The 14909-nt window shown below is 38.4% G+C and overlaps 1 protein-coding gene across 1 annotated transcript; it reads right to left on the bottom strand.

The window, feature by feature from the left end:
* Nucleotides 1–8643: 8643 nt before the first annotated feature.
* Nucleotides 8644–10912, bottom strand: LOC147632663 (putative E3 ubiquitin-protein ligase BAH1-like 1). The gene is made up of 6 exons (XM_086807475.1): nt 10450–10912; nt 10062–10306; nt 9444–9695; nt 9186–9323; nt 9030–9088; nt 8644–8905 (listed from the first exon to the last, which is right to left on the bottom strand). The coding sequence occupies exons 1-6, from the start codon at nt 10655–10657 to the stop codon at nt 8788–8790; spliced, it is 1020 nt and encodes a 339-aa protein (XP_086663601.1). The 5' UTR covers nt 10658–10912; the 3' UTR covers nt 8644–8787.
* Nucleotides 10913–14909: the final 3997 nt, after the last annotated feature.

The following is a 14909-nucleotide window of genomic DNA, read 5'->3' on the forward strand; positions in this document are numbered from 1 at the left end:
CTTTCTCCTTGCTTCAATAAGCTTCTTTTCTAATGTGGCAATTGTTTTTGTGTTTGACCTCAGCTTTTGTATAATCTTATCATTCTCTTCCATTAATCTCTAGCATTCTAATATACTGAGATATTTCTCAAACTTTAAGACTTCATTTTTTGCATAAAGATGTATCGTATATCCATGGAGGCCATTTATTCTATCACTTGTAAGACTTGTGACATTTGAGAATAGAGGTGTAGAATTTGTAATAGGATCCTTTGGATAAATCCTTCCATCTTTACATAGATCCCTGTTCTTCTTTTCTTGTATTCTCATATTGGTTGCCTCTAATGGAGTCAACACACTCACCTTATTTTGTTTCTTAAGTGGCTCATATTCTCTATTAATCTCTCTATGTTAATTATATAAATCTCTTCTATTGCTCACGATAGCTTCTATGTTTCTACTTTTTTCGAAATGAGACTTAGATACTATGTATAAAATACAAAGAAGATGATTGGCTCAAAAGTTTGTTCTTTAGGGAATAATCGTCCGTACAGTGATTGATACGAAGAATATATCTAAATTTATAACAACTTATTAAATGTACGTCCTCGAAAACTGATATTTATTAATGACATGGTCATTCTTTGATACTAGCTGTTTCGTAAAAGGTTATAAGAACATTAGGGGAGAACTAGACTCAATTTCGGGCCTTTTTCCTCTAGAGAGAGAAAGGGTCTGGACCAATAGGAAGAGAGTCTTCATAATAAAACTTTTGATAATTATATGTTTTTAATATATTATTTATATGAATATATTATTAATAGAGAAAAATGAATCACATTTGCAAAATACTTAGACCACGCTTTATATTGATAGTTCATTAATGCACATGAAAACTAGAGTGTTGGCAGCTCATTTAATAAAGGTAGGTTTTTTCCTTTGGAAAATCTTTGAGTTTCCCAGCTCATTTAATGAATGGATTTCACTCTAAGAATTTTGAACATTTTTGAAGTTCTCTCTTCTTCCATCTTCTTGCGTTTTGAAAGTTATCTCTTCTTTAGTTTACATTTGTGCTTGTGTTTGCTTCAATGGCAACCTCACGTCCTAGGCACCCCTACTCCTCTATTAAAGCTATTACAGAATACAATAGCTTTGATATGGATAATCAAAGATGGATTCTTATCACCATGTCTATTGGCAGTTGGGTTATGTTACAGACAAGAAAGGTAAAAAATGCAATGAATGAGTTCATATACTTACAAAGGTAGAGTTAAGGATTTCAAGCTATCTAACATAGGTAGGAGCATTAAGGAAATCCTTATACAGCATGCCTACATGCACTCAAAACTACGTTTGCAAAGTTTGCCTAATGGCATGACACTCCATAGACCAAACTGTAAGTGAATGTTTATTTCAGATGTAAAATATTTGACAATGTAAAAACGTATTAATTTTTCTTGTATTGCCACTCTAAAATACAAAATGGTTTCAAGATTAATTGTTTGCCATCAAGAATACAAGAGGCTCTTTTTGAATGTCTCCAAGATGTCTATCATAGTCGGTTGTAATAGTCATTTGCACCAAGAAAACTTGTTTCCTGGTTATGTCTTTACATAATAATCAGGCACTTATAGGTCCTCCTCATTTGCCAAGTCTAATCTAAAGCACTCATTTGTTTCTACAGTGGGTATTGGCCATTTTGGACTTTCAAATGAAGGAGTGGTAATGATTTCAAAGATCCATAACTTATGACACTATGATGTGCCGTGTAAAATTTGTCGTAAAATTTGTCATAAAACTGCTTAAGATTTCTTAGTATAGTTGCTCACCAATAGAAGCATGAAACACATCAAAGATTCCCACTATAATGTAAACAATTTTGTTCAAAAAATTAGGAGTATGCTATGTGGCTTGGGAAGTGGGAGGGGAAGCTTGCTATTCTCGAGGGTGAAGTGGAAGTGGAAGCTTGCATTTGTCAGGGAGGGGAAGACCTCATTTGTTGTGTTTCTTCTGCTTGTGCAGATTTCCCCTCAGATCCTTCGGCATCCAATATATCGATTACTACCCTATTAGTCAGTGGTTGTGGATTCGGTGATGGCCATGGTGGCGGTGGGACGAATGCAATTGCGACGTGAGGAGGCCAATCGTGAATATTGTTTATAAAGTTCACAAATGTGTGGGCCCTGAACAAGTACAAATCCAAATTCCTGTAGCCTGACAATGATGGATTCTACATGAAAGCGAAAAAATAGATAAGCACCATCAGAGAATGAAGAAGGTAGTAAATGAAGATATCATTTCCAAAAAAGGTGTGTGCTTACTGTTCCTAAAGGCAATTCAAAAGAAGTGTAGTAACAACATTGTGTTATAGTAGCAGACTGTCCCACCCAAAGCTATGCCCATCCGATTTCTTTGGGACTTTTCATTTCCTAAATGATTTCTCGTCAACAGTCGGGGTGGTTCAGGAGGGTGATGGCCTCGAGACTGCTTATAAAGTTTCTAATTCATTTGCACACAACTTCATAGTTATAAACTTTCTAATTGATCTGCACACAAATTCATAGTTATAAATACTAAAACCCCCCCACCCCCCCTCTCTCTCTCTCTCTCTCTCTCTCTCTCTCTCTCTCTCTCTCTGCTCGATATAAAAAAAATGATAGAGTAGACTTACTTTCTAACGGTGCGATAGCCTTGGTGCGATAGCCTTCGACTGAATTGGCCAAGTAACAATGCTTTGATTCCATATCGTAAGAGATTAAACTCTAGAATGAACTACATAAGGAAATTAAGCATAGGAGAAGTAAGGGACCAGAAAAGGACATAAAATATTCAAAGTAAACCAATATCACTATACCAAGATATGCCATTAGGAGGAGCTGAGCTACATCAAACTTTATGGAGCTAAACCATGGGCATACAACTATGAGGGAGGTCTCTATAAGGTTATAGAACAGCCGAAAGGAGGAGGGAATCCACATAAACTTTCTCTCAAACCTGTTGATAGGAGATTTGATAAAACTAGGTTGCATAATAAAATAACATTATATCAGACACTTCAAGTAAGAAAAGTACTTAAGAATCAAGATGATTACAAGGATATAGAAAACCTTAGAGTAGCCATCAAAACTTTATCATTGACGTCCTTGTGCAGATTTAAAAGAATCCGAATCTCCTCCATGTCGAAAGGAAAGTATTGCGGATTGTTTCGTATCGGAAGTCTGAAATAAAAGGAGGGGCCTAAGGTACGCAGTGATTCAACATTATTACGTGTAATCACTTGACAGAGGCATCTTCAATAGCATCATCAACATCCCTCCCCCCCCACGTCTCTTCCAGCTTCTGATCCCTGGCTTGGTTGTCTCTAGTTTGTGAATTGAGGCATGTCACAAGAATAAGTGACATCTGCCACATCTATGACCTTAACATTTCTCCTCGAAGGAGGGATTTAAAGAATATCTTTCATCTTCGTGTTGGAAAGAAGCATAGGCTCAAGAGTCTTGTCATAACAAAATCTAACAAGTTTAAGGGAGTTTATATCCCTCGGTATGTATCACTGTGATTGTGTGCATGGAGGTAGCAAGGACATAACTATCTTGAAAGAATTCGATAAGAAATTCCTCTGTAGCTTCCTGTAGGAAGCCTAGGGCAGAAGCCTGCCCCCAACGCATATATCGATCCTAAATTTATTGCAAATGGATCTTACGAGAGGCTCTGGAAAGGGAGCTTCGGGATGACACTTTGCATATGTCTTTGCACCCTTCTCAGCTTAAGGAGGATAGATCTATGCTACTCGTACCTCTGTCTCCTCATTGTTGAGAGTGTGGACATATGTTATGGACTACCACACCTCCAAGAGGGAACTCTACACATTCACCTAATGAATGAGCAATAGATCACAACCATCGTAGGGTACTTACCAATGCTTCCATCTCGAGTCCCTTGAGGCCTCCAAGCTCGCTTGTCAAGCTCCAAACTCCGCCTCCACAATGTCACCGTGGAGTCGCTCACACCATCACATAGGCCAATCACTCTCTCTCTCACTCTCTCACTCTCTCACTCTCTCACACAAGCATAAATACACAAGCATAAAAAAGGCACAATGCTAGAATACTCTCACTCCTTCAATCTCTCTCAAGTCACAAGGGGAGAGCTCTCAATAGCACAAAGGGGATTGTGTCTTTACATTATGAGAAAATGCCTTATATACATTTGGCCCTTATTCACACTTGGGCGCCCAAAACTTACTTACTAGGCCTTGGTGGTGGCCAATATCTCATAATGTACAACCTTTATAGTGCCTTTTCATGACACTTATTAATGTCCTCAATTGAGGATCATGTTGTTAATCCAAATGAGATTAACAATATATTTTTTTCAGGAGGACTAGCCTTCTTAAATTTTGAATCTCTTTTCCCTACTTTAGGATCGTCATTCGATGAGCGCGTTGCTGTCTGTTTCGTATGCACCATCTGAAAATTTAAATGGGCATTTAAGTTACAAGTAAGTCCTCTAAAAAAATATCCAAAAACAAGAAACTAACACCAAATGACTACAACACGAAATGGGGATATTAGACACAATCTTGATCCCCTCCTCGTATTGTAATGATTTCTCATGTAGAGCTCTTCATTCCACAAAATGACTCACCACAATGCAAAGACCATATTAAAAAAATTTGTAAGGCCTTGCCTCACATTGTAGTGATTTGTAATGTAGTCATTTTGTGAAATGAAGAGCTCTACATGAGAAATCACTACAATGCAAAATGGCGACATCAGACACAATCTTGATCCCCTCCTCGCATTGCAGTGATTTCTCATGCATAGCTCTTCATTCCACAAATGACTCACCACAACGCGAAGACCATATTCAAAAAATTTGTAAGGCCTTGTCTTGTGTTGCAGTGATTTGTCACGTAGTCATTTTGAGAAATCACTACAACATGAGGCGGGAATCAAGATTGTGTCTGATGACTCACCACAACACGAAGACCATATCCAAAACATTTGTAAGGCCTTGTCTCGTGTTGTAGTGATTTGTCACGTAGGCATTTTGTGAAATAAAGAGCTCTGCATGAGAAATCACTACAATGCAAAATGGCGACATCAAACACAATCTTGATCCCCTCCTCATGTTGTTGTGATTTCTCATGCAAAGCTCTTTATTCCACAAAATGAATTAAAAAAATTAACAAACAATCAAGAAAGTATAACGCATGCATAAACTTGTACGGCGAAGACCATATTCCAAAAAAATTGTAAGGTCTTGTCTCGCGTTGCCACACTCACTTCGCGCTATAGTGATCGCTCTCTAGCAATTGGTAATATAAGACAAAAACAATGTGAAGGTGTAGGTCAGGTGGAATCATTCTACACTCACTTTGCACTATAGTGATCAGCACAAATGTATTAAATGTATGATGGGCAGACAAAAATGTGCCAGAGATAAATTTAGCACAACGCATAAAATGAACGAATACACTATAACACGAAAAGGAAATTTAGAAAAAATTGAAAGTATTATCTCGCATTGTGGCAACTTGTTTGTAGTTACCATGATCGAAGTAAGTGCTGAGGATGTAGAAGTGGAGCCCGCAAAGTGTAGACAAAGCGTAGAACAATCGAGTCAAAGTAGTGACAGCGACGACGACGAGAACAATCAAAGTGAAAGCAAGAAGAAGAATAACATGTGTACACACTAAATATTAATGGCGTGAAATGATTGCAACCAATGCATATGTGACACATGTCCTTGACACGTGACTCTAACATGTGTTGAAGATTACGTGGGGCGATGGCCAATGCATGAGTGCCACATGTAATAAAGACTATTATAAAGCGTACCTACCCACATTCATTACTGATTGTATGAATTTTTTTAATGCGTTCTTCAGATTTTCGTTATGTGTTCTTCAAATCGTTGTCGTGCGTTCTTCAGAGCGTTGTCGTGCATTTTTTAGATCATTTTTGAGGTACGTTTTCAAAGACTTAGTCTTCAATGTTTGATTTGGTAAATGTTTCAAATATTTCAAATTTCTCTTCATATCGTTGTCGTTACTATTTTTCAGCCTCATTTTTCGAATAATTAGAACACAAGGTTGAATGGTGGTGGTATCAAATCACTACAACATGAGAAGGGCATGATGATTTTGCATGATGGCCTCATATCAAATTGTTATGATCTTTATTTTTTTCGGTAGTTTCAATGTCATTTGTCTCACCAATTAAGGCATTATTATGCTATTGGGGTCCTTCTCTATTCAAATCACTACAACGCGATATGGTACCTCTCAAGGATCTCGAAGACCTTGCATCGCATTGTATTGATTTGTCTATTTTCTTGTCCTTTAAAGTTTCTCGATCACGGCCATTCTATCATTTATATGACTTCGTTTAGTTATACATCTCTGGATACTTGTTGATGCATAATTTTGGACCATTTTAACAAATAATTAGAACGTATGGTTGAATGATAACCGTGTCTGATGTCCCCATATGACAAATCACTACAACACGAGAAGGCCATAAAGATTTTGTCTGATGGCCTCATATCACGCTGTTATGATCGTTCTTTTTTTTTCGGTAGTTTTAATGTCATTTGCCACCAATTAATGCACTATTGTGTATTGGTGTCCTTTTCTATTCAAATCACTAGAACACAATATGCTACTTTCAAGGATCTTGAAGACCTCACATTGCATTGTATTAATTTGTCTTTTTTTTTTCTTGTTCTTCAATGTTGCTGATCATGGATTCTTGCATGATGCTGATGCATTTTTCTTCCTTTCTATCTTTTATATGGTTCCGTTGGAAATTGAGATCGAGCTTTTATGTCAATATCAAACAAACCCCTAAGGAGAAATTATTCAAATTCTTGCACAAAGTTTGTCAACATCATCGCCAAACAAAAAATTTCACGTATGTTTGACTGCAATTTTCTCGTCAAAGACATGCTCTTGTCTGCACGCATGTATCTCCAAGAAAAAGAGCAACAATGTCGAGAAATCACTTCAACTAATGCAGTCATGTATGACAATGAACAATATGTGCATGTCAATGATCTTCTGGTTGCAACGTCCCAAAGGAAGAAGTTCAACAGGGATATCTTAAAGGTGCCCAAGGATAAGAAGAAGACAAACAATAAGTGTCCCGCTCATAATTGAAAATGTCATCTCCTAAACTATCACTATGGTTTTATTTACTATCTTCATGTGCTGCTTGAGGATAAGCAAGTTGGGAAGGAAGATGTTGAGGAAGCAGAGGAAGCTACAAGGGAAGAAGATGATGTTGAAGAGATATAACTCTCTCAGAAGAGAAAACACTGAAGTGGTAAAAGGTGACATAGGAAACAGATGACCTTCCACTCTCAATCCTCCCGGCATTTCCTATTGGTGATAATGAATATGTCTTAACTACAAATATTCAAGTTGTCTTTGACAAAGGGAGGACTATTGTCTCGCCATCATTGCACAGAATCTTGATAAAGATGAGAATTTTATCATTCTTGGTCTTGATAAATATCTCTTACTGGATTCAAATGTCAAGGATAGTCAATTCTATTCTGCTACTTTGAGACATTAGCTATGATGTATAGGGATGCAGTTCAATATGAAGCCAACCTTCCCACTAAGAGGTTTCAAGCTATTCAATGAAGACTCGCTATTTCTCATATGGGAAAGGAAGAGGAGTCCTCATCAGTTCGTAGGACACCAACTCAACAATCAACATATGGAGGACAAATGATTTACTTGTTAATGATGAGAATGAGAAGGTATGTTTACAACAATGTTTATTATCATGCTAAAGTAACCCGAGAATCACCCTTCCATACAAACCAACTGAACCAAACAATGGAGGCCCACATGCATGCTATATATAGGCGTCCCTAGTATATAGTTGCATAAATGCATGAGAGGATGGCTTCATGATTGGTGTGGAAGACTAGATCTACACATAATGCATATGCAATGAACCAATCAAATGAATGTATGTAAGACGAGTCTAAGTGTCCCATACCACATAGGTGTGTAGCACATACACACATAGGATGGTAAAAGATAGACGACATAAATGTGTCTGGAGTAAGTATATGAAACCAATCTGATGTCCCATACCACCAGATTAATTCCATACATTATTTCCTTCAAAATAGAAGTTTGAGGTGGAGTGGCCAGTTCCCTATGAAACTTAAATTCCGACACAAATTTTATCTAGCTTGAAATTTTATTTAAGTTACTGAATTTCAACTAATCATCTTAATGCTCAATCTATGGTTTATTATTTAGGTTTTTAGGTTGTAAAAATATTATAAAAATACTTATGAAATTTTTTTATAAAAGGAAGTGAATATATACATACCTCCATCGTTGTGGTGTACCTCCACTTTGGGAGGCATCAACACTACCGTTCAGCCTAGCGGCCCATGGAAAACTGAACCCAAGTTGGAGGTAGATAAGACAAAATTGTGGCAAAGTGGAGCTATGATCTATGCCATACATGAAATCAGCTTTTGATTAAGACTTTGCATACAGTCACCACTGAATCTCCAAGAGCAATCACAGTTGACACTTTGATAAATTGAAGCTATAATGGACATACGCATATGAATTTTAACTCTTTCTGGTGGTAACCCTGGGGCTATGAGAAAGCATCTGTACAGAGAAAATGGAAAGAAAAACCTTATCCTGACACATCTTTGTACAAACATGAGTATAGTACAATGGAGGTCAGAACAACTCTGTAATAGAATACAAAGCAAGCACCAACACACATGAATCCTGGAAAAAGGTCATACTTCAAGTAAACATGACTACAACAAGAACACTGGCCCTGTCCCTACTTCTGAAAGGTAGCTCCAATGCTTTTTGATCTGTTTCATTTGATCCTTGCGCTCTCTCTGACGTCGGGCATTCCAATAATCCTTGCATCTGCACAGTTTTGAACAAAGCAAACATCATCAACATCATCTAATCGTATGCTCTAAGCAAGTACACAAACCTTATTCTTCAGCATAAAGTATTATAAACAATGTTTGATCTAAGCAAGTGATACCTTCTATAGATTAGCAGGTTTAGCTCTGACAGCTGGATTGCGCTAGCAAAAACAGTGGTCTGTACACAATCCGTCACGTAAAGTTCACAATGAGAGAACATGAAAGGAAACTCTGCTACATATATTTTTGAAAAGTACTTGGTTGAGATCCAGTACCTCTCTGCACAGGGGGCACTTGGCATCCTTCTTTGCCTTTTTCAATCCCTCGTATGTGGGGATGGACGCGGCAGCACAAGCACAACTGAAGCAAAATATGTGTCCACACTTTAAGGCCATTGGTTCAAACACAGTTTCCTGCCAGGAGTCCAAAAACTCCATCATGACACTGCCAAGAGCGTAGTCCAGAAAAATTGTACATTCACTTGTATTATTATATTGATAATCATGTGGGTCATTTCTAACCAATACACTTACCAGGCAGATGGAGCATGTCATCTCGATTTCCACCTTGAGCAATTCATGTGGCATGCATGAAAGGGTGAGCTTACCACTCCTCACATCACAGTCGCACCCCGGACACAACTCCGGCAGCAGTGAGTGTGTTTCACCCGACTTTAAGTTGAAATACAAGGCTAACAGTTCAACCAGCCAAGGGGATCGAAGAACCTCCATGTGCATGCCCACTAGCCATGCTCTGAATTTCGATCCTTCGCTAGAATCATGCACCTGTGATTGCAATAAAGTTAGAATGATCAGGATCATCATTGGACATAAGACAAGTAGTATTATAATGAGAAATTTCCAAAGACAAGAAGCCCCATTTCCATTAACTAAGCCCAGAGTAATGGATTGATTAGGCTCAGGGTAATTGTCATTGAAATTTACATAGATTATGCTGGATGATGCATGCGTAGGGCAGCTTAATTTAATGTATGGTAGCTTAAGATACCATAAATGGATTGATTAGACTCAGGGTAATTGTAACTGAAAATAGCATAGGGTATGTTGCCCATTAGTTGGATGATGCAAGATTAGGGGAGGTTAAATTAATATATGGTTAATCTATGGAGCTCTGTGCGGAAATTTGTCTACCTTATCATAATTTTCCAGGAGGGTGTAGGTAGCAAGGGTCATGATGGAGGCATAGTTCAAAAGCTTTTGGCCTTCTAGGATCATGGCCACATGACTGCGAGCCTGTTTGTGCTTGATTTTGAGGACGGATTTTTTGTATCCGGAGGCAAGATGCATTTGAAGAAGCCATTGGACCCGCTGATTAAAACGGCGCGTAACAGCAGCCAACTCTTTCAAAATGCTAGTGAAAAACAGCTCATCGCAACCTGCACCCAAGAATCAAACCCCGAATTCATAAATCAAACAAGAAAACCCCCCCCCCCCCCAAAAAAAAAAAAAAAATCATACAAGAAATCCTGATTAAAAAATATTGTGGGTTTAACTTAATTGGGGTGATTAACACGCTAACCTGAGCACCCGGAAGCCCTTTGTTGTTGTTGATGATGATTTATTTTGTGTGGTGGTGGTAATGATGAAGAGTGAGACGCGCACTGTCGCAACAAAGAGGACAGGCGATCGAAGGAGATGATAGGAATGCCGGGAGACTCAGCTTCAACATACTTAGCATAGGTCTCCCCTATGGCCATTCTCGTTGGCTTTTGCACCGCGGATCTCATGCATTCTCTGTCCCTGACTTGATGATGCGCGTGAAACCCCCCTTAAACACCAAACCCCAGGCAAAGGGGGTTATGAAGCGTGTGCTATTCTTGTTGGGGGAGGGCCTTGTTGCTGTTTCAAGGCAATTTGATGCATATTCTTGTCTATATAATGAGTGATGGCCTGCACACAAGCATGAATCTCGTGTGTGTGTGTGTGTGTGTGTGTGTGTGTGTGTGTGTCTTTTTGCACATTCAAGCTATAAAAATTTAGTCATGTTCTTGCACATTCAAGCTATAAAAATATAGTCATGTTCATCCACTCAACTTTTTCTAAATTCTCATGCACATGGAAAGTTCTTATCAAGTTCTAGGCAAGTTCTCCCCATGCACATTTTTTCAAGTTTGACATTTCCTTGTAGGATTGCTTATAAAGTAAGCTCCACGCAAGTTCTCCCTATGGACATTTTCTAGGTTATACCTTGACTTTGTAGGCCCAAAATTTGAGAAATATGAGGGCATATGCTCCATACGAGCATATGCCCTCATATTTGTCAAATTTTGGTTTTATTAAAAAGAATGACCCAAGTTGATGTTAACATTAGGAGATAAGGACTTTGAAAAGGCCTCATTAAGAATGGGTCAATGAGCTAATGAAAGTGATTAGATTCTTGAAAAAAGGGGAGATGGTCCCATGCAACATATTGATCTCCCATATCTTGTTGTACTTTTTATCTTCATATGCTCTACTTCCCCCCTTACCGCACCGTTTTTTCAACTTTTCAGGCTTCCATAGCTTGCTTGTGATAAAAGAGGGCTAGGTTTATTGCTAATGCATTAGGTTATGGTGGATTGAAGTGAAGGACTCTCATGAAACTAGTGCGGGCATAGGCATAATCACATGGGCTAGGGTTAATCACCATCTAAACACATGATAATGTAGACAATCAATATGAGGATAACACACATGAGTTTTCATTCTTATAGAGCCTCTTATATAGGCTAAAGATACATAGTGGTTTGCATCATTGATGAGGTTATCAAGCTTCCTCGTATTCCTCCATGAATTTAGGAAAGGTCAACATAGTGGCTACATTGGCTTGAGAATCTCACCCATCCACTAGAGGAAGGTGCCTAGAATTTGGGTAAATGAAATTAGTTTAACAATGCTTTTCAACCTTATATGTTGGTCCTTTTACACATAAGAGATAGGGACATGTAGTGCATATATTCCAACAAATCCCCCCCTCAATATATGTCCCTATGCCTAGTGATTAGTTACCTAATCTTCACACTATAGAATTGTAGGTAGTATGTTGCCTCCCTAGTACATTATGAGCATTTTGAGGTCCCACACTATTATGGGGTAGCTAGTAGCAAGGGCCCATGTCTTTGGCCTTTTTACAAGCCCATTCATTTTGAGGTCCGGTCCCACACTATGGGGTAGCCTAACAAAGTTAACCTCTCCATAGCAGTACCTGCAGGAAATCCTAAATCTACACGAGTAACATCGCTATAGGGACTGTTTTACAACTCTCTTGCATTTCAATAAAGCAATGCTCCTCAAGATGGTTTCTCTTTCCGTGAAACCCATATGGCTTCATGTCCTTTACTTTCTTATTGATTGTGGTGGTTTTTGTTGGTGAAGCTCTTACCTTTGATGGTAGAATGCCTCTTCATGATTGTTGGAGGACACATGGTTCTCCTTCCTTCTCTTGTAGTCTTTCCTTCTCTTGTACTCCTCAAATAGAGCACCTTCTACTCTTCATGCTTTGGTTCTAGCAAGTTCTTCAATGTGAAAACTAGGTGACCGTATTCTTCACTTGGCATGCTCTTCAAAAGCACAGCTATAGCATCTATATCTTCTACTAATGCTCCAATTCTAGCTAGTTGAGTTAATGTTCATATAATCAAGATGTTCCACGAAAAGTGTCATTTGGCTTCATCTTCATTATTTTGAGTTCAAAGAATTGAATTTTGAGACTGATCACTCATTGAATGTTGTTCTTTATCTCCGAAGATTCTATCAAGAGTATCTCATGCCTTGGCTGCACTTTAGCATCTGTAATATGGTAAATTTAGCTATCACTTAGATCTAGGGCTATACATAGCAAATGCCTGTTCATTTTTAGCACCCCAAGCCCTTTCATTATCTCTTGTTGTAGGCTTTTTGCTATATATAGCAAATACCTTTTAAATTTCTAGCACCCCAAACCTCTTCATTATCTCTTATTGTAGGAATTTTTTATTTCCCATTAGTAATGTTCCAGTAACCCTTTCTTCATTCAGATAAACTTAATCGTAGTTTTCTAGATATGGAAACCTTTTCCATCAAACTTGTCAGTGTGTGTTTTGGACTCCATTTATGACTTAGTAGACTGTCCTTAAAAGTGTGTTTTGGACTCCATTTATGACTTAGTAGACTGTCCTTAAAAGTGTGCTTTTATAATAAGAACTTGTACGCACTTAGTGCTATAAAACACCCTCACCATACAAATGCATGCTGTTTCATAGAAACTATGAGACTCTCCTAAGAAATGTCTAATTCTTTTACAATAAGTTGTGCACACTTAGTGCTCTAGAACACCCTTACTATACAATGCATGTTGTTTCATAGAAACTATGAAAAACCTAGTGCTTAAGAGACTTTACTAAGAAATGTCTAATTCTTTTACAATAAGTTCTACACACTTAGTGCTATAGAACAGCCTCACTATACAAATGCATTATGTTGCATAGACACTATGGAAAACCTAGTGCTTTAGCATACTCATAATAATGAGCTTGACTTAGTTTTCTTGATTTTCTTCTTACGTTTGAGGTTTCACATTTGAAGATTCACATGATGTAGGCATTATGTGAAACTAGTACTACTCACACTTTCTTCTTTGTAAAAAATAGATCTACCTTGGAGCATTCAATCCTTGAAAATGACAATGACAAGTATTCTACTCAAAATGAGGTTAAAGTAAGCTTTGTCAATGACTTAACTCCAGTTAAGAACCACATGCCCAGTTTAGATCATTACAATGAGTGACTAATCTTTGTTTTACCAAAATGTACCTATGACTAAGCAAAGCTTCAAAATCAGTTGGCTGGCATTGTTTTTTTGCAGAATATGATGGCACAAGCATGTTCAGCATGTCCCAAAAACCCCTAAGGCTTGGAGGAATTAATCCAGTTTGCACTACAAAAGCCGTATATTGAAGATTTTCGCCAAAAGAAATAGTGCATGTTGATCATGCAATACCACATATCAACTGTGCAATGTCTCATGTGTGATACATGTTTCCAGCTTGATGGGTAGTGCCTAGATATTGTACAACTGGCCTAAGTGAAATCTCATGCAAAAATGGTAGCTTAAAGATGGAAGTGATGCATGAGAGGAGGATGCTACCAAAAAACTAAAAAATGCATTAATGCTAATGATGGCCTAATAATCTTAACAAGGGAGGATATTGCTACCAAAAAACTAAAAAATGCATTAATGCTAACGATGGCCTGATAATCTTAATAAGGGATTCTTAGCATGAGTGCTTGTTAACTAAATCAACATGCTACCTTGCATAAGAGAGGGATTCTTAGCATGCGTACATGTTAACCAAATCAACATGCTACCTTGCACAAGAGAGGGAGAGAAGAAGAGAAAGATGCCATGCAAGGTTCGAATCGGAGACTAGCACTTAGCCAACCCTAATGAGGGTTAACTCCTTGAGGCTACTAGGGGCTAACTCCACCTCCACTTGTGTCACTCAAATAGAGCTTCCACAAGCTAGGTAGAGAGCAAAGCGGAAGGGAGCTATGGAAAGCTCTACCTCTACTCCATGCCTTTGTGTATGTAAGAGGGATCTTGAGAAGGAGACAAGAAGAAGGAAGGAGAGAAGCGATGGAAGACTTTATAGCTCATCCAAAAAGTGGTCTCCATCATATCCTCAAAAGTCTGCAGGTGCCAGGTGGATGTGCTCATAGTAGTCAAACTACTTCAAAGTGGGGGGATCAATGGAAGACTTTATAGCTCATCCAAAAAGTGGTCTCCATCATATCCTCAAAAGTCTGCAGGAGCTAGGCAGGCATCCATTGGATGTTCTCATAGTAGTCAAACTACTTCAAAGTGGGGCCTTTTTTGAGGTCGAAGGCGAGGCCTTGGCTGCCCTCGTGGTGGTGGTTCCGATCCACTAATACTTCCAAAACTATGATAATGAGGTGGAAGAAGTGGATGGTGGCCACAATCGCTGGATCAAGCACCTGCTCATATCAGTCTCATGAAGGCATG

The sequence above is a fragment of the Cibotium barometz genome, chromosome 13 (assembly GCF_041138505.1).
Source record: "Cibotium barometz isolate CiBa-2024 chromosome 13, ASM4113850v1, whole genome shotgun sequence".
NCBI lineage: Eukaryota > Viridiplantae > Streptophyta > Polypodiopsida > Cyatheales > Cibotiaceae > Cibotium > Cibotium barometz.